This window comes from Elephas maximus, chromosome 1, assembly GCF_024166365.1.
Source record: "Elephas maximus indicus isolate mEleMax1 chromosome 1, mEleMax1 primary haplotype, whole genome shotgun sequence".
NCBI classification, from domain to species: domain Eukaryota; kingdom Metazoa; phylum Chordata; class Mammalia; order Proboscidea; family Elephantidae; genus Elephas; species Elephas maximus.
Window position 1 is genome coordinate 100,569,736 of NC_064819.1, and position 20,369 is coordinate 100,590,104.

The following is a 20,369-nucleotide window of genomic DNA, read 5'->3' on the forward strand; positions in this document are numbered from 1 at the left end:
AGTCAGTGAGGTCCTCTAAAGAGGCACTGGACCTCCCACAGTACCAAGCACAGGGTGCTCAGGTTTCCTGAATGAGTAATGGACGGGAAAGTACATTTTAAACTGATGAGTGCTATGCTAATGTAAGGTGTAATTAATTTTGCACCCGCTGCAGTCTGGTGTTACGCCCTTTTCGTGACCCTTGAGCTAGATGGAAGTCTTAATCACTGGTCCATTTTGTCTGTTGAGTTGCCTGTGTCCGGTCTCATGCAATTCTTTCCTGTATCTCTTAGGGCACAGTGAGTGTGTATCGGGTTTTCCACAAGAATAAGACAGTGTTTTGGTGTCTCATTCCAAAATCCATCCCGAGAGGCTTATTATTTGTTGGCCTTTTCGTCAACAAGAGCACATTGGGAGTCGGAGTCTTTAGGAAGGAGTTGGTTGACAGAGACCTGGATTCCTTTTGCGTTATAACAGATAGTTCACATTAACTTTAAGAGTAACTTCTTTACTTTATTTACTTATTCTTTATCTAAGCTTAACGTGTCTTCTGAAATGTTGTTAGGTGCCATCGAGTCGATTTTCAACTCATAGCTATCTGACAGAGCAAGTTCTCAACAAATATTAAAAAATTTGAGTTATTTGTCTTTTATACTAGCTGCTCTCCATTTGCGTATCCCTCCCACTTCACCCTCTAATGCATCACACGCTGTCTGGCACGGAGTAGGGAACTCAAAAAATGCTGGTTGAAGGAAGCAGTTCAGCCAGGAAACCTATACCTGCCCCAGGAGAGGAAAGGATTGACGAGGACTAGCAAGAGCACGAGAGGAACGCCAGGGGGAGCAAGAGTCTGTGCTCACCAGATCTCGCGAGGGTTCCCGCACGCGCTGCGGTGTCGCGCGCTCTGATTTGGCGGAAACTCGGGACGGGAAAGCAGAGCTTCCGTACGTCTCGCGGCCTGTCCTGTGACCCGGCTATTGCTTCCGGGTTGTGTTCCCGGAAGCAGGAAGTTGTCGGCCCGGCCTCCTCGCTAGGCGGCTGCCGTCCCGGTGGCGGGAGGAGCCCGAGGGGGCGCGGGCCCCCGCATGTGAGTGTTTGGGGCCCGAGGCTGGGGTGGGTGGGGAGGCCGCCCCGTGACAGCCTCGCCGTCGCGCCCTTCTGTGACATCTCGCAGCCGCTACCTCGCCGCTACTGTCATCCCTTGCTCCCGCGCTGACACCTTTTCTGAGTCTCGCGTTTTGCAGGCTGACAGCATACCCCGGCAGCTCCCCTGGGGTCGGCACCCTTTAGACACCCCCTTTCATTCCTTGCCTTCTCAGGGGAGGGCAAAGCGTGGTCGACGCTGCTTTGAACTTGTTTGGGAGGCGTCACAGCAGCAACCCGAACATGAGCGGTGCTAGCGAAGTCCGAATTTCACTGCTCTTTTGACAGATTTTATTTTTATTATCCTGAAACATCTTTCTAAAATAATTGTTAAGAGGGGGATATGTTTTTTAACTATAGACTTGGTACGTGATAAATGTGACATCTTGCATTTCAGAAAGGAATATGACTCGGTTGATTGATACGAGTAAACGAGCTGTTTCTAATTGCCTTCTAGTACATGGCAATGTCTGCCTAGTGTTCTGTAATATTTTTAAGACCATTAACCGTGCAGACCGCACTCTTTCTGGTCATAGAGTCCTTATAGCCCTCGTATTTGTTAATGTATTTCTTTTGAAGCATGAGTCTTCAGACACATTTTAATAAAGACTACACCCAGATACTAAGTATTCTGACTTTTTCTGATTGCACATTTGGTAGTTCCCATGGTGGAGGTTTCCTATGACCATCTCTCCCTTAAATTCTTTTGTTTGAATTTGTTATCACAGTTTTCTTCCAAGGAAAGACATGCCTTAAACTAACTAAATTCGACTTTGCTACATTGAAGTTTTGGCTGAAGGTTCACCTAAGCAACCTTGCATGTCAGAGGCCCTATCTGCCCTGTCAGGTCCTGACTGCCTTGGACTGAAACAGTTTCAAGATCTGCTTTGAATCCCTGGTCCTTCACTGCTGCCCTAGGATACTTCAGAGAATGCCCAAGTGTAAGTTCCTAACCTGCCCACCTAACCCCTCATCAGACCAATGCATTTTAAAAAAGTATATAAACCAGTAACCAAAACACCCAGTGCCGTCGAGTCGAGATGGATTTAAAAAAAATAATAATAAACAAGTAGGTACATTAAATTAGCCTGTGATCAGAATGATCAGGGTAGGTCCTTTTTATAAATTTGTTCAACAGACATTAGTCAGGTTCTATGTCTCTGAGGTCAATTTCCATGTCTAAGCAAGATTTTAAATTTTCTGTCCTTAATTTTTTGTGTTGCTATTTTCTCAATTTATCTCTGCTTTCAAGGAACTCACAGTTTAGTGTGAGAGATAGACAGGAAACGAGTTGTAATAATGTGATAGTTATGCTTCCGGTTCAAAGGGGACAGAAATTGAGGTCAAAGTCTTAAGAGTTTAATTATTGCACAAGACACTGGCAGGTAGGCTTTCTAGGCAGAGGAAATCAAGTATACAAAAGCAAAAAGATGAGGCACAGTATCACGGTGTAGAATGAGAGGAGGGATTGATGGGCTGTGAGGCTGGACAGGTTGGCAGTGACCAGATAATAAAGGGCCATACTAAGGAATTTGGACTTGATCTTATAAAAACAGTTATCATTATTATTATTTACTTTTTCTGGATATTGGAACAAATGTTTTATATACTTCATGTTGTAATTCCCTCAACAACATTTTGGGGTAGGCATAGTTATCCCCATTTTATAAATTATAAATTGAGGCTTAGTGAGGTTAAGTAGTGTCCCCTGACCATTTTTAAAAAACAAAAATGACAAGTTGCCATCAAGCTGATTCTGACTCATTGTGGCCCCATGTATGTCGGAGTAAAACTGCTCTGTAGGGTTATCAATGGCTGAATTTTTGGAAGTGGATTGCCAGGCCTTTGTTCAGTGGCACCTCTGAGTGGACTTTAACCTCTAACCTTTCAGTTAGCCACATGCACCACCTGTGGTGGTTTGCACCACCCATGGCCACATCCAAAAACCAAACCAAACCCAGTGCCGTCAAGTCGATTCCAACTCATAGCGACCCTATAGGACAGAGTAAAACTGCCCCATAGAGTTTCCAAGGAGCGTCTGGTGGATTTGAACTGCCAACCCTTGGGTTAACGGCCGTAGCACTTAACCACTATGCCACCAGCGTCTCCCATGGCCACATAGTAGGCGGAAAATCTAGAATTTGCATCCAGCTCTTTCCCACCCCAGTGCCTGGTCTTTTAACCACCATGCTAAATGGTGCCCCAGCAGGAGATGGAAATTATGGAAAACCAAAAAAAAAAAAAAAAAAACAAAAAACCCATTGCCATTGTGTCGATTCCGACTCATAGCAACTATATAGAACAGAGTAGAACTGCCCCATAGAGCCTCCAAGGAGTGACTCGTAGATTCAAACTGTCAGCCTTTTGCTTAGCTGCCTTAGCACTTAACTACAATGCCACCAGGATTTCTGGAAATTAAATTTAAATATTTAAGTAACATAAACCAATTTGTGTTTCAGAAAAGTAACTTGTTGACAGTGTAAAGGATGAACCAGAGAGAAGGAGGACTGGACATACAGAGATTAACTGTATCTTTGTGAATGCTCCATAGGAGAGTTGTTGAGGGCCTTGACTATGCCGTTAATTTAGCACTAGAGAGAAGGTGATGAATTTGAGAACCATGTAGGAGGTAGACTCCAGAGGATTTAATGATTGGTTCATTGGTGGGGATGAGGAAGGAGGAGGAAAGGTTTTAAATTTGGAGGACTAGTGTTCCCATTTATCAGGAGGAGGAATGTGTTGTAGGAGGAAATAATAAGTTCAGTTATGCACTATGCACATAGGGGACTACGGGAACTTTGGGCCAGGGTGTCTGGTAGGTGGGTAGAGCTCTGAGGAGAGTTCTAGACTAGAGAGAAAGATTGGGAAATCAGGAGTTAACTGGTGGTTAAAACCCTAGAGGGAATGAGAAAAAGGCCAAGGACAGCTGTGGGGAATTCAAGGGCACAGACTCTGGGGAGAGAACAAGAGAATTATGCCAAGGTTTGAGAGCACTTGAGGGAGATCACGGACAGCAGTGTCAGCTGCTGCAGAGAGATAGATAAGGGGTAGCTGGAAAATAGCCTTTGGACTTGGCATTTAGAAAGCCTTTGGTGACCTCGACGGCACTGGGTTGGGTTGGTGACCTTAGTGAGAGCAGTGTCAGTGGGGTGAGGGGGGCAGAAGCAGGATTCCAGCAAGTTAGTAAAGGAAAGGAGTCCTGAGAAGAAAGTGAAGTGATGGCTTTTTTGTTTCAAGAAACTTGCCTCTGAAAAGACAGAGAGAGTCCTGGAAATCCAGAGGGGATTTTTTTTTTTCTTAACAGTAGTACCTGGAAAAGGTGAGAATGGGAGCAGAGAGAGGTAAGTTTAAAAATCTGGCTGCTTCTACTTCAAATATGTCTATGTCACGAAAGACACACACACACATGTATACACACAGACAGAAGGCCTATCCTAGACTTAAGTAGACCAAGGAGACGTGATATTCAGCTCTAATGTGTGAGCATTGGTTGGATCCTGGATTTTAAAAAAGCTATGTGGCAACCTTTTTGGGAGTTAGGGACATTTGAATATGGACTAGATACTAGATAATATTAGGAAATTATTAATGTTTGTAGATATAACAGTGATGCTTGTGGTTATATAGAATAATATCCCTATTAGGGGATGCATGCTGAAATATTTAGAAGTAATGTCATGATGTATTGCAACTAACTTTCAAATGGTTCAGGTAAGACGTTTATACACATACATATACATAGAGAAAGCAAATATGGCTAATTGTTAACAATTTGTGAATCTAGGTAAAGGGTATCCAGATGTTCACTCTACTGTTTTGATTTCTCGGGAGGTTTGAAAATTTTCAGAGGGAAAAGTTGAGAGAAAAGTGTAGAATCTAGGATGTGTCTATGTGATGTCTGTTATTTTCTTACTGAACTAGGAGGTGAGACATTTGCAGAGAGGAGGAAAAGTACTAACCTCTCCAAGTCTTGCTGGGCAGAGAGGTCCAGAAAGAGGTCCCTTAGGCTCAGGTGATGATAAAAGTGCAAAAAAGCAGAATTTCCTTGATTGCATTTTTTAAGCCCTTATTATGATTTTAAGTCACTATTCTTTTAAATCATATTGATTCTTCTAATACTTTATCAATTATTTTTTCTTAAGTATGATGTTTGTATTAGTAGTTTTTGTTACAATCCAAGGACCACATTGTTTTTTTCCTTTAGTAGAACGTATCTTTAATTAATGGGAATCACTGAGTAAAATAGAAAGGAATGTATCTATAACACTAAAGAATGGATACTATATTACATATTAGCTAGCATAATACTGAAGAACTAAGCAAGGGAAAAAATTTAATATTACTCTGGATATTGCTCTCACTGTTGAAGATTGGAAAATAATTACATGGGCCTTTGAAACTTCCTTTCTGAACTAGAGTGTTTCCTCTTTTGTGTTTTAACTAGAATCATTATTGCATCTTAGAGTTGCCTAGCTGGCATAGCTGTTCAGGTTTGGGACTGGGAGCCTCTAAGGAAATGTCACATTGGAGTTTAGGATATATTTATATCAATCAAACCCAAACCAAACTATTCCTGTCCAGTGGATTCTGACTCATAGAGACCCCACAGGGTTGCCAACGCAGTAATCTTTACAAAAGCAGACTGCTACATCTTTCTCCTGGGGAGCAGCTGTTGGGTTTGAACCCCTGACCTTTTGGTTAGGAGCCAAGCGCTTTAACCACTGTGCCACCAGGTGTCCTTTACGTCAACAGAGGAATTACTTTGTTATCAAGCAGGGCAAAGGAGAAGTTTACATATAGCCTGACCTTTTAACCTCTTTTCTGCTTTCAGCATTTTTTTTTTTCATTGTGATTTAGGTGACAGTTTACAGAGCAAATTAGTTTCTCATTAAACAGTTAATACACCAATTGTTTTGTGATGTTGGTTGCCAGTCCCACGATGTGTTACCACTCCGCCCTTCTCCACCCCAGTTTCCATGTGTCCAGTTTTCCTGTCCCTTCCTGCCTTCTGGCCTTTACTTTTGGACCAGTGTGCCCATTAGCCTTGTATACATGATTGAACTAGGGAGCATGTCCCTCATGTGTTATTGTTGGCCCAATAGACCTGTCTAATTTTTGGCTAAAAGGTCAATCCCAGGAGTGACTTCAGTACTGAATTAAAAGGGTGTCTGGGGGCCATACTCTTGGGGTTTCTGCTTTAAACATTTTTATTCATAAATTCTATCAGATACACCCCCGTCCTGTTTCTTCTTAGACTGTGGGACATGAGGCCCATAAGGGATTGTGGAAAACATTTCATCAGGGCTGTCAGCTGCTTCCTCCCACTTCTAAAGTACTGCTTCAGAAACGAAACAGTCCCCACGTTTACCTCTCCCAGGCCTCCCTGGAGAGTAAGGTTTCTCAGCCTCGGCACTGTTAACTTCTTGGGCAGGATAATTCTTTGTTGTGGGGGACTGTCCTTGCATTGTAGGGTATTTAGGCGCATCCCCAGCCTCTGCCTCCTAGTTGCCAGTGGTACTTCTCCAGATGTGACAATCTAAAATGTCTCCACACATCACCGAACGTCACCTGGGGGGCAGAATCGGCCCCAGTTGAGAACCACTGATCTAACCAAAGCCAAAAGGAGGGCTTATTATTAAGATTCCAGGCGCTCTTAGAAACTTCGTTAAGTTTCTGCTAACTACCCTTCTGATAACTTGGGAAGTATGTCAGAATCTCTGAGAATAAGATATGTACAGCTTGGAAAAATATATTTAGCACTATAATATTATATACTTGAATTACCAAAAAAAAAAAACTTTTTTTTTTTTTTGAATGAGACTAAAAGTCTTTCTGATTTAATTTGTCTCTTTGGGGCCTCGGTATGAACGCTTATTACAAGTTGTCTGGGTGATTGGGAGGTGCAGGCAGGGTTATGAACTAGCGAACTTAAGGTTAATAGTCATAAAGAGGGCCAGACAGGAGTCATACTGCTGGAAAAGGAGATATGCTCGTGGGTGTGCTGGCTTGTGACATTGGCAAGCCATCTTCTCTCTGCTGGAGCTACACGCCTGCTGTCCTTGCCCCTGCAGGTGGCAGCATCTCCCTGAAAGAATACATGTGTCGTTGCTTTTTGAGATTAGAAGCACTTCGGGGGTGAAATAATGCAAAATAAGAAGACCTTCTGCATTAAAAAAAAAAAAAAGTCCAGTAGGAGAGGTGATAAACTCCGTGCACTGCCCGTTCTCCTGCCAGGACGAAAAATATTATGAAACCCAAGTACTTTGTCAAAATAACTATCTAATTTCATTTTATAAATGTTACCAGAGCATTGTACTTTGCCACTTTGGTGTTTATTTTCTATTCCATGGTCGATATGAAACAATCAGGCTTTAAAATAGCAATGGGAACATAACCTGAATTCATTTGAAATTATTTAGAAATCTTCGGTCTTTTAAATATATAAAATACAAAAAAGTGCTGTTAATTGTCTAAAATTGTATTTGAGAAGCATGACTGCAACCCAGAAGGTCAGAAGAGCCCCTTGTCATGGTTTTCGTGTGGACTAAAATCCTTGCTCAGCCAGGAACAAAGCTTGTGAGCAAGTGCCTCAGAGTAAAACTTGCCTTCGGTGATCATTTCCTTCTGTGTTGCTAAAAGGTCTGTCTGATGCAATTGGAGAGAAATAATTTATCAACAACACTATCCATATTCCAGTCCTCAAAATGTGTTTGGGGACCAGTGTTGGTCCGTAAATCATTTGTTGTTGTTGTGTGCCCCAAGTCAATTCTGACTCATATCGACTCTAGAACAGAGTAGAGCTGCCCCGTAGGGTTTCCTAGGCTATAATCTTTATGGGAGCAGATCACCAGGTCTTTTCTTCTGTGGAACTGTTGGTGGATTTGAACCATCGACCTTTGGGTTAGCAGCTGAGTGCTTAACCATTGAGCCACTAGGGCTCCTTAAACCAGTTGTTGTTGGTAGGCACCGTTGAGTCATTTCAGACTCATAGCGAAGCTGTGTACAACAGAATGAAACTGCCCAGTCATGCATCCTCCTCACAATCGTTGCTATGTTTGCACCTATTGTTGCAACCACTGTGTCAATCCATCTTGCTGAGGGACTTCCTCTTTTTTGCTGACCTTCTACTAAGCACGATGCCCTTCTCCAGGGACCGGACCCTTCTGATAACATGTCCAAAGTATGTGAGACAAAGCCTTGCCATCCTTGCCTTGTTACCAGCCCACAGTTAAGTAGCACTTAAAAACTTATATAGAAAATTGACATTGTCTTGACATACGTATTGCCTTTTACAAAAGTATTGGCCTACAGTGGATTGACAAAAAAAAAAAAAAAACAGAAATGGTCCTTCCCCACAGATAGGTCAAGAAGCACTATTCCACTTGAGGAGGAAGCAATTTAAAGAAACCACCTTTCTTTTTACATTTATTTTCTCTCTCTCAGGGATTTTGTATTGGAAGACATGGATCTTGCTGCCAACGAGCTCAGCATTTATGACAAACTTTCAGAGACTGTTGATTTGGTGAGGCAGACAGGCCATCAGTGTGGCATGTCAGAGAAGGCAATTGAAAAATTTATCAGACAGCTGCTGGAAAAGAATGAACCTCAGAGGAGAGCACCCCAGTATCCTCTCCTTATAGCTCTGTATAAGGTAAAAATGTGTTCTGACTTGGAAATAGCTTCGACAGAGCACACACTCTTCAACATTCTGCCCAAATATTATCACGGACTGATTCCACCGTTGAACTTTGGTTTTTTTTTTTTTTTTTAATGAATAAATTGTCCTTTACTCTTGTTATCATGCATTACTAGGAAATTTGATTATTTGGTTAAACATTGTAGACGAAAGCTGTGTATTTATAATTGAAATATATTTGTGTGTATTTTTTAATGAGGGACATATCTCCTGGTTGTATGATAGAAGGTTTGTGAGCCTTGCAGTCCTCATCGTTCTCAAACATTAGATGCTTTGAGACATGAATGTGAATGGCTTGTTTATGAAAATGGGTTAGTTCTGCAGGCCCACTGGGAATAGCAGAAGAGGCCTCTACCCCTTTTGGCATTACGGTGTGTGGTTTGCTGGGACAGTTATTAATCTTTTTTTTATCTTTCCTTATAGGTCCTTGTGACCCTGGGATTAATCTTGCTCACTGCCTACTTTGTGATTCAACCTTTCAGCCCATTACCACCTGAACCAGTGCTTTCAGGAGCTCACAGCTGGCGCTCGCTCATCCATCACATCCGGCTGATGTCCTTGCCCATCACCAAGAAGTATATGCCAGAAAATAAGGGAGTTCCTCCACGTAGGGATGACGGAGACAGGCCCTTTCCAGGTAGAATGCTGCAGTTACTACTTACAAGATACAAATTCCTCCACAGTATGCAGAGGGAAAGGAAATAACATTTATTGACATCTAATGGAAGGCATTTTCCTGGGATTGTCTCATTGAATTCAGTCTTCACCCAAACCCTGTCGGGTAGGTTTTATTATCCCCATTTTGCATATTGAGAAGCTGAGCCCAGAGAGATTAAGAGAGAGGCCAGAGATGCACATCTCATGGAGCCAAAACTCAAACTTCCTGATTCTAAAACATGTATGGTGGGGATGAGAATGTTTGCTTCTAGGAAAGATTCGACTCTATCTTATTCTACCTTTTTTCTGTCCTGTAATTCCTATCCATACTAGATATTTTATAAATCACCGTTGATTTTCTGAAAACATCTGAGTCCAGCTTGCTTTTAACCAGATCTTCTAACAGTCCTTATCCTATTGGGCTAAGTTTGTGTGTAGCTATATATCCCACTTGTCTGATTTAGTCTTCTCTCTACATATCGTAGTTCACTTAGTGTAGTGCTCCTAAGTGTGTTAATTTTGCCAATAAGTTGAACTTAAGAAACAGATTTATAGTAACAGTGCATCAGTGCCATCGTAGGAATTCCTGGTCTGACAGACCATTTGAGGAGTTTGTTTTTGAGACTAGTGTAATATGTGGTAAGATGAGTCAAGCCTTGACTCACGGCAGCCCCGTAGACAACAGAAGGAAATGCTGTTCAGTCCTGTGCCATCCCTAAGATCAGTCGCAGATCTGACCATTGTGATCTGTAGGATTATCACTGGCTGATTTTTAGAAATAGATTGCCATGTCTTTCTTGCTAAGAGAAAGAATAAACCAAACCAGACTCACTGCCATCAAGTCGATTCCAACTCATAACCACCCTGTAGGACAGAGTAGAACTCACCCATAGGGTTTTCAAGGCTGGAAATCTTTATGGAGGCAGAATGCCACGTGTTTCTCCCATGGAGCAGCTGGTGGGTTGGAACTACTGATCTTTTGGTTAGCAGCCAAGTGCATAACCACTGTGCTGCCAGGGCTCCTTGAAAGAAATAATAAAGGGATATTATTCTGAGATTTTTTTTTTTTTGGTGGTAGTGTTTATCTTCTTTATCTGTATGAAAGCGTATGTAAATTAATATCACAAATGGATTGTAGAACTTTTTGTGTAGCTGTGTTCTAAACCTTTAGGATCCAGCCTAACTGTTAGGAAATATGTTTTCTCTTCATTGTTGTTTCCAAAAAAATTTGCTAGTCGGAGCTAAGCTTTGTAATCATAATGCCACTTTTTAAGCCAAGACCTAATCAATCATAAAAAATTATCTTTTTTTGTATACTTGAGGAAGTCATAGAACGTTTTCCAAAATTATATCAAAATCAGAGGAAGGTAACGTTCTAAAGCAAAACTTGTAAGTTTTTTTTTTTTTAATCAAACAGTTCATATATTTAGAGTCCCCCCCCGCCCCGCCCCCCCCCACCCCCCCAGCCAGATAAAACTTTCTTGTATTTGTTGGGAAGGTCGTTTTTGAAATGTCACCAGCAGACTCAAAAAATGAACTTTCCAACTCCATCAGGAAGGTCCAGAGCATCTGGGGGCAGGCGCCAGAGAAACTTGTGTCCTCTCCTGCCTGTCTTCTCCTCGCAGCCTGCTTGCACATGGAAGGAATTAAAACGTTTCTAGGACCTGAATGATGCTGTTTTTTTTTCCTTCCTCCCATCCTACAAAGTACATCTCCACAGACTATTGAGTTAAGAAATAAAAGACAACCAATGTACAATGCTTTCTCCTTCTCTAAATCAGAGTTTAAAATTCAAGAAGCACTAGCGTCTTGTCTACAGGCCAGGTTTGCTTTAAGTCAGAATCAACTTGCTGGCACACAACAACAACTACAATGCCTTTAAAGTAAATTTGGGGGGAGATAGTGCTGCAGATTCAGCTCCCCAAAGGAAACCCCATGAGCATATTGTTTTCTTATGCACTGGCCTGTCCAAAGCTCCCCAGGGTCACCTGACCCCTCCTTGCAGTGGAGCTCTGGCAGTGATGGAGGGGACTGGAGCTGTGATGCTATGCCAGATGTCCCACCACCAATGATGGTGTTTCCTCTTGACCCCACCCCACCTCTTTTTCTAGGTTCCAGCCCTGGGTAGTGTCTTAGTTATCTAACGCCTCTATAATGGAGCTCAGCCACTAACCAAAAGATTGGCAGTTCAAATCCACCAGCCGTTCCTTGGAAACCCTATGGGCAGTTTTACTCTGTCCTATACGGTCACCGTGAGTCGGAATCAACTTAATAGCAATGGGATTTGTTTTTTTTTTTTTGATTATGTCAGGCACCGTTCTCAACAGAGCAGTGAACAAAACAGACCAAACCCTCTGTCCTTGTGGAGCTAGTGTTGGCTTTGTTTCTTTCTTTCCTGTCCTTTTTACCCAAAAAGGTTTTTTTGTTCTGGAAAGATTTTTTTTTTTTGCTTTGCTTTTTGCTAGGTTAATAATCTACATAAAAGGACTTTACTCACTTAAAATTCCAGAATGTGTTACAGTTAGTTGTCCACAATGAGCCAGCCTAAGTGAGTTTCTTTGTAAACAACCCTCGGGCCCCAGGAAGCCTCCTGCCTGTCGGCCTTGGCCGAGTCTGGCTGTTCTGCTGAGTGCCCAATATGCTGAGAAGGGTGGGCAGTTGCAGTTTCTTGACTTCAGGCCATGTTGTGTCTGAGAGATTGTTTTTGACATTTCAAACAGTGAAATGAATTCCAAACCATGATGGAAATTTGGAATACAGATCATGGGCTTTATTTAACTCATATATGGAGCTTCTCATTTCTGTCACAGCCTTTCTTATATTAAGTAGCTGGTATAGAAGTCAAGAGCCAAGAAGCCTTGCTGGTACAGTGGTTAAAGAGCTCAGCTGCTAACCAAAAGGTCGGTGGTTCAAACCCAACAGCAGTTCTGTAGGAGAAAGATGTGGCACTATGTTTCCATAAAGATTTACAGCCTTGGAAACACTATGGGCAGTTCTACTCTGTCCTACAGAGTTGCCATGAGTTGGAATCGACTCTGCAGCAATGGGTCTGGTCATAGGAATCAAGAAGCCTTGATAATTAAAAGAAAGATAGAAGGTCGATACCCAAGTCGCGCCATCCTTTCTGCCTGGTGCTGCAGGAGGAGTGGATGGCTCTTCTGTGAGGAGCTGCAGCATCCTTTATGGAGTTGAAGAAAAGTTGTGAACTAGTGATGGCATAGGAAAGTCTGGCAGCATGCTCTTGGCTGTTTCCAGGGTGGGATTTTATTCACTCTGTGGCATTATGATTCCAAGGCCATTATATAGAGAACATATCATATATAACCTTTTCAGATAGGCAGAGGCCACACTGGAGTCTGGCCATACCTTCCCCCTGGAGGCTCTTGGTGAGCCTTGTGGGAGAAGCCCCTGCCCAGGAGAGAGTTGTAGCAGTAGGCCTCTGGCTGATGATCCGCCTGCAGGCCAAGACAGGCTGAGAAGGGAACGAGGCAGCTGGCTCAAGGGGACGCAGGTACCGTCTACAAGAGATGGAGGATGCTTGGAGGGTATTCAGGAGACTGTTTGCCAAGAACAATCATAGTCCTTCCCTAGTGAGGATTTTCTTAAGCTCCACTAAAGAACAAAAAAAACCAAACCCATTGCCGCCGCGTTGATTCTGACTCATAGCAACCCTATAGGACGGAGTAGAACCTCCCCATAAAGTTTCCAAGGAGAGCCTGGTGGATTTGAACCGCTGACCTTTTCACCACTACGCCACCAGGGTTTCCAAGCTCCACTAGTACTGCCTTAAAGAAAACAAGAATGAAGTGGTTGCTGCTTGTCTTTGTTGCTGCCAACAACTGCAGAAAGTGGTTTGTAGTTCAGAGTCAGCTTCCAACTGTGTTTATTGGTTTAAAGAATTGACTTTAATTCAGCCACATTTGGTCGTCTGTTATCTTTTGTTGTAGGCTCTCTCCTTATTTAGTTTCCGTTGAGTTTTAATCAGAGACCATCTTGTGAAACATTTTGGATTCAAATTCTAGGTTAACACAAATACATCTCTTTGAGAACACAGATGAAACCCAGAACAGAACAGAAAGTAAACAAGAAAGAATGCAATAACAGTATAAGCAGGATAGCATCAAAGGGAAGGAACAGAGGGAAGCTGGGAAGGGCTGTGTAGAAGTAGAGGAACCTCTTAGACAGGGAACTAACCCAAGGGAAGGTGTCAGGAGATGGCTGGCACTTGCACCAGGCTTTAGGCGGGATGTTCTTCCATTTCTGATCAACCTGTGGTCCGTGGTGATCGAAACATTGATTAGCGGCCCCCACCTGTTTCATAGCTAGGGCAGATGCAATTCACTTTACCCCAAAAACGGGTCCCAGAAAAACCCGATCTTTCTTTTTCATCTCCTGTCTCTCTGTACTCTCTTCTCACTTTTCCTCCCCAGAACTATCCCGGCCTCCGTCAGTATACTTGTGAGCCAGGGGTCTAGGCACACACACAGAGTGTGTGAGAAGACACACCGTGAGATTCGCAGTGATTGTGGGACCACCCTTTCTAGCTGCCCCACCCCTGTGTGCTGTAGGCATTTCAGACGTGTGGGTCACAGGTTAGGAAAGAGAGAGAGCTGCATCTCCAGCCCCACGTCGTGGCATGCTTTTTCCAACTGTTATAATTTGTTTATTTGATTTGGGAACTACACGCACATGTTAAGTATTTTCCATAAAGTATAAAAGAGTACACAGAAAAAAGCACCGCTACTTCCCACCCTTGTCCCCTGGGCCCCCTGCTCTCCTCTTCAAAGGCCACTTATTTCATATGTACCTTTTCCAAGGTTGTCAGTGTGTGTCTTTGTTAGCTCTAAAAAATTACAATAATATCTTTCTTTTCTACTTTCATTGTTGGAGCTACTGGGTTTATAAGCTGTGTTCTTCCTATATCTGCTTTATCCATGTCTCTTCCTTTCCCAGACTTTGATCCCTGGTCGACAAACAACTGTGAGCAAAATGAGTCAGACCCCATCCCTGCCAACTGCACGGGCTGCACCCAGAATTTACCCCTCAAGGTAATGCTCCTGGAAGATACTCCTGAGAAATTTGAGCTACTCCATCCTCTGGTGATCAAGGTAAGCATGCCTGAGTCTCCCACTGTATGATTACCTGTTAAAGGCTAGGAAACTTCCAGCTCTGTGAAATTTCTGATAAATAACTCAGTGTTGTTTTGTTTTGCTTTGTTTTATGCCTTGCCAAGACGGAAAAGCCCCTGTTATCTGAGGAGCTTCAGCATTTTTTGTGTCAATACCCTGAGGCGGCAGAAGGCTTCACCGAAGGGTTTTTCACCAAGTGGTGGCGCTGCTTTCCTGACCGGTGGTTCCCGTTTCCTTATCCATGGTGAGCGTAGAAAGGGGCTTTTATCCAGAGTGTAGGAAGAAGGCAGACCAGATGTTAACACAGTGATAGCTACCGCTGAGACCCTAATGTGCTGGACACTATGTAAGCACTTCACCATGCACACTTGAAGTCAGATGACCCTCCAGAGCTCACTGTTGAGAACACATGATGCACACAAAGGAGATGAATGGAAAAGGTGTGTAAAGAGGAGGGGTGGGCTAGGTCTCCATGGCAGACACCAGAATTGCTTAATAGAACTGTAATATATTTCTAAGTATGTGTTCAGCACTTACGTTTATGCACAACTGGTCCTGAGCGTTGAGGAGTAAAGAGAGAACGAGACAAATAGAAGGGGAACTACAGTTGTGGCACTTGTTTGCACCAGGCACTGTACCTTGGTGCTTAATGTCTCTTGTCCATAGGTGATACTCATAATAGCTCTGGGAAGTAGGAGTTATCGTTGCATTTTTCAGATCAGAAAAGTGGATATCAGAGAGGTTAAGTAACTTGCCCAAGGTTACGCAGCCAGGATTGAAACCTAGATCTGTCTCCCTGTTCCTTCTTGTGTCCTGTACAAGGCACGGTCTATTCCTTGGGGTCCAGGTTGCTCTCTAGAAAGAAAAGGAAAGCTGTTTTCCATCCTCAACCTTTCTAGAGAGTTAAAATTGCTTTTTTAGGCTTTTGTTGGAACTTACTGATAATTTTTTGATGCTTACATCTGTTTTTAAATTTGTCATTTTATTTACATGAATGACCATCCAGTTGAACAAGCTAATCAGGTCCTCCATTGACTGCATTCCGCTTTGCCTTAGAAGGTTTAAATTTTTTATCCCCTCTTTCTTTTTCCTTTTCCCTTCTTGGTCTGCTGTTACTTCATTCTGTTTTTCAAGATGGAATGAATAGATTCTTTTCTTCCTATACATGTTGTTTTAGCTGGGCTTTATAGGCATCCCAACCACATGTACACCACCACACATCTGTCAGTTTTTCATACTGTGGTAGCTTGTGTGTTGCTGTGATGGTGGAAGCTATGCCACCAGTATTCAAATACCAGCACGGTCACCCATGGTGGACAGGTTTCAGTGGAGCTTCCAGACTAAGATAGACTATGAAGAAGGACCTGGTGGTCTCCTTCTGAAAAAATTTGCCAGTGAAAACCTTATGAATGCAGTAGAACATCGTCCGATATAGTGCCGGAAGATGAGCCCCTCGGTTTGGAAGGCACTCAGGATACGACTGGGGAAGAGCTGCTTCCTCAAAGTAGAGTCGAATTTAACGACATGGATGGAGTAAAGCTCTCAGGATCTTCATTTGCTGGTGCGGCACGACTCAAAATGAGAAGAAACAGCTGTAAACATCCATTAACAATCAGAACGTGGAATGTACGAAGTATGAATCTAGGAAAATCGGACGTCAGAAATGAAATGGAGTGCATAAAGATCGATATCCTAGGCATTAGTGAGCTGAAATGGGCAGGTATTGGCCGGAAATAGCAAATTGAAGAGGAATGATGTTGCATTCATCGTCAAAAAGAACATTCCAACATCCATCCTGAAGTACAACGCAGTCAGTGATAGGGTGATATCCATATGCCTCCGAGCAAGACCAGTTAACAGGGCTATTCTTCAAATAATGCCAAACCACTAATGCCAAAGATGAGGAAATGGAAGATTTTTACCAACTTCTGCAGGCTGAAATTGATCAAACGTGCAATCAAGATGCATTGATAATTACTGGTGATTGGAATGCAAAAGTTGGAAACAAAGAGGATCAGTAGCCTTGGTGATAGAAATAACACTAAACTACTGGGCTGAGGGCTGGGGAGCATGGTCTTGGGGGACATCTAGCTCAATAGGCGTAACATAGTCTATAAGGAAAATGTTCTATATCTGACTGTGGTGAGTGGCGACTGGGGTCTTAGAAGCCTGTGAGCAGCTATCTGAGGTAATTCTACTGATCCCATCCCAGCTGGAGCAGAGGAGAATGAAGAAGACCAAAGACACAAGTAAAAGATTAGTCCAAAGGACTAATGGACCACAAATACCACAGCCTTCACCAGACTATGCTCAGAACAACCAGATGGTACCTGATCACCGCCACCAACTGCTCTGGCAGGGATCACAGTAAAGGGTCCCACAGAGGATCACAAAGAGCTGGAGAAAAATGTAGAACGAAATTCAAATTCACATACACACAAAGACTAGGCCTACTGGTCTGACAGAGACTGGAGAAACCCCAAGAGTATGGCACCCTTTTAACTCAGTACTGAAGTTACTCCTGAGGCTCACCCTTCAACCAAAGATTAGACTGGTCTGTAGTGCCAACAGTAACACACGTGAGGAATGTGCTTTGTAGTTCAGTTCATGTATACAACACTAATGGGCACACTAACCTGAAAGCAAAGACGAGAAGGCAAGAAGGGACAGGAAAACTGGAAGAGTGGAAACAGGGAACTGGGGTGAAGAAGGAGAGAGTGTTGACACATCGTGGGGTTGGCAGTGTCACAAAGCAATTTGTGTATTAACTGTTCAGTGAGAAACTAACTTGCTCTGTAAATTTTCACCTAAATCACACACACACAAAAAGAACACCGGAGATCGCAACTTATTCATTGCAGATACCTTTTTTTAACAACACACACAGCGACCATACACGTCGACCTCACTGGATGGAAAACACAGGAGTCAAATCGAGTACATCTGCAGAAAGATACGACGGAGAATCTCAATATTATGTCAGAACAAGGCCAGGGGCAGACTGTGGAAACAGACCATCAATTGCTCATAAGCAAGTTCAAGTTGAAGCTGAAGAAAATTAGAACAAGTCTGGAAGAGCCAAAATACGACCTTGAGTATATCCTACCTGAATTTGGAGACCCTGTCAAGAACAGATTTGAGGCATTGAGCACTAATAACTGAAGACCAGATGACTTGTGGGATGACATCAAGGACATCATACGGGAAGAAAGCAAAAGGTTATTAAAAAGACAGGAAAGAAGGAAAAGACGAAAATGTATGTCAGAAGGAGACTCTGAAAGTTGCTCTTGAATGTAGAGTAGCTAAAGTGAAAGGAAGAATTGATGAAATAAAAGAGCTGAACAGATTTCGAAGGGTGGTTTGAGAAGACAAAGTAAAGTATTACAATGGCATATGCAAAGACCTGGAGTTAGAAAACCAAAAGGGAAGAACATGCTCGGCATTTCTCAGGCTGAAAGAACTGAAGAAAACATTCAAGCCTCAAGTTGCAATATTGAAGGATTCTGTGGGCAAAATATTGAACAACATAGGGAGCATCAAAAGAAGATGGAAGGAACACACAGTCACTGGACCAAAAAGATTTGGCTGATGTTCATCCATATAAGGAGGTAGCATATGATAAAGAACCAGTGATACAGAAGGAAAAAGTCCAAGCTACACTGAAGGCATTGATGAAAAACAAGCCTCCAGAAATTGACACTACCAACTGAGATATTTCAACAAATGGATGCAGTGCTGGAAGTGCTCACTTGTCTGTGCCAAGAAATTTGGAAGATAGCTACCTGGCCATCCGACTGAAAGAGATCCAAATACGTGTCCATTCCAAAGAAAGGTGATCCAATCAAATGTGGGAATTATCGAACAATATAATTAATATCTCATGCAAGTAAAATTTTGCTGAAGATCATCCAGAATTGGTTGCAGCAGTACATTGACAGGGAACTGCCAGAAATTCAAGCCGGATTCAGAAGAGGATGTGGAATGAGGGATGTCATTGCTGATGTCGGATGGATCTTGGCTGAAAGCAGAGAATACCAGAAAGATATTTACCTGTGTTTTACTGACTATGCAAAAGCATTCGACTGTGTGGATCATAACAAATTATGGATAACATTTCGAAGAATGGGAATTCCAGAACACTTAATTGTGCTTGTGCAGAACCTGTACATAGACAAAGAGGCAGTTGTTCGAACAGAACAAGGGGATACTGCATGGTTTAAAGTCAGGAAAGGTGTGCATCAGGGATGTATCCTTTCACCATACTCATTTAATCTGTATGCTGTGCAAATAATCTGAGAAGCTGGACTAGATAAAAAAAGAATACAGCATCAGGATTGGTGGAAGACTCATTAACAACCTGCGTTATGCAGATGACACAACCTTGCTTGCTGAAAGTGAAGAGGACTTGAAGCACTTACTGATGGAGATCAAAGACTACAGCCTTCAGTACAGATTACACCTCATCATAAAGAAAACAGAAACCCTTACACCTCGATCAATAGGCAACGTAATGGTAAATGGAGGAACTATTGAAGTTGTTAAGGATTTCACTTTACCTGGATCCACAATCAATGCCCATGGAGCAGCAGTCAAGAAATCAAATGATGTGTTGCATTAGACAAATCTGTTGTAAAAGACTTCTTTAAGGTGTTAAAAAGCAAAAATGTCACTTTGAGGACTAAGGTGTGCCTGACCCAAGCCATGGTAATTTCAATTGCCTCATATGTATGAGAAAACTAGACCATATATAAAGAGGACAGAAGAATTGATACCTTTGAATTATGGTGTTAGCAAAGAATAATGAATATACCACAGACTGCCAAAAGAACAAACAAATCTGTCTTGGAAGCAGTACAGCCAGAATACTCCTTAGAAGCAAGGATGTTGAGACTTCGTCTCACATATTTTGTACATGCTATCAGGAGGGACCAGTCCCTGGAGAAGGACATCATGCTCGATAAAGTAGAGGGTCAGTGAAAGAGGAAGACATTCAGCGAGACAGACTGACACAGTGGCTGCAACAGCGAGCTCAAACATAGCAACAATTGTGAGGATGGTGCAGGATGGGGCAGTGTTTAGCTCTGTCGTACACAAGGTCACTATGAGTTGGAACTGACTCAATGGCACCTAACAACAACGTTACTTTGGAAGAAAGTCTTGGCAGTCTACTGCCAAAAAATCAGCTGTTGAAAACCCCATGGAGCACAGTTCTCCTCTGATACACATGGGCTCACAACTGGCCAGTAAGCATCATCATCATAAACAAAGGAAAGATTGAAGTTGTCAAGTATTTCATTTTGCTTGGATTCACCATCAGTGCCCATGGAAGCAGCAGTAAGGAAATCAAATGACATATTACATTGGGCAGATCTGCTGCAAAAGACCTCTTTGAAGTGTTGAAAACAAAGATGTCACTGTGAGGATTAAGTAAGCTGCACCTGACCCAAAAGCCATGGTATTTTCAGTCGTCTCATATGCATACAAAAGCTGGACAATGAATAAGGATGACCAAAGAAGAATTAATGCCTTTGAATTATGGTGTTGGCGAAGAATAATTGAATATACCATGGACTGCCAGAAGAATGAACAGGTCTGTCTTGGAAGAAGTACAACCAAGAGTGGTCCTTAGAAGCAAGCATGGTAAGACTTTGTCTCATGTACTTTGGACATATTATCAGGAGTGACCAGTCACTGGAGAAGGACATCATGCTTGGTAGACTAGTTGGTCTTCGAAGAAGAGGAAGACCCTTGATGAGATGGATTGA

General features: G+C 42.6%; 1 protein-coding gene across 6 annotated transcripts in view; it reads left to right on the forward strand.

Moving 5' to 3' along the window:
- Positions 1–20,369, forward strand: part of C1H6orf89 (chromosome 1 C6orf89 homolog) — a 29,775-nt gene that overhangs the window by 1,060 nt on the left and 8,346 nt on the right. Inside the window, exons 1-7 of one of the 6 annotated variants that reach the window (XM_049891107.1) lie at positions 940–1,066; positions 1,851–2,063; positions 4,427–4,463; positions 8,566–8,773; positions 9,242–9,455; positions 14,429–14,583; positions 14,709–14,848. In XM_049891107.1, coding sequence (XP_049747064.1) covers positions 2,054–2,063; positions 4,427–4,463; positions 8,566–8,773; positions 9,242–9,455; positions 14,429–14,583; positions 14,709–14,848 — 764 coding nt within the window. In that variant the 5' untranslated portion in view covers positions 940–1,066; positions 1,851–2,053. Of the gene's footprint in view, positions 1–939; positions 1,067–1,850; positions 2,064–4,426; positions 4,464–8,565; positions 8,774–9,241; positions 9,456–14,428; positions 14,584–14,708; positions 14,849–20,369 lie in introns of those variants that run through there. The other 5 variants (XM_049891112.1, XM_049891123.1, XM_049891140.1 and 2 more) reach the window with 5 other exon arrangements.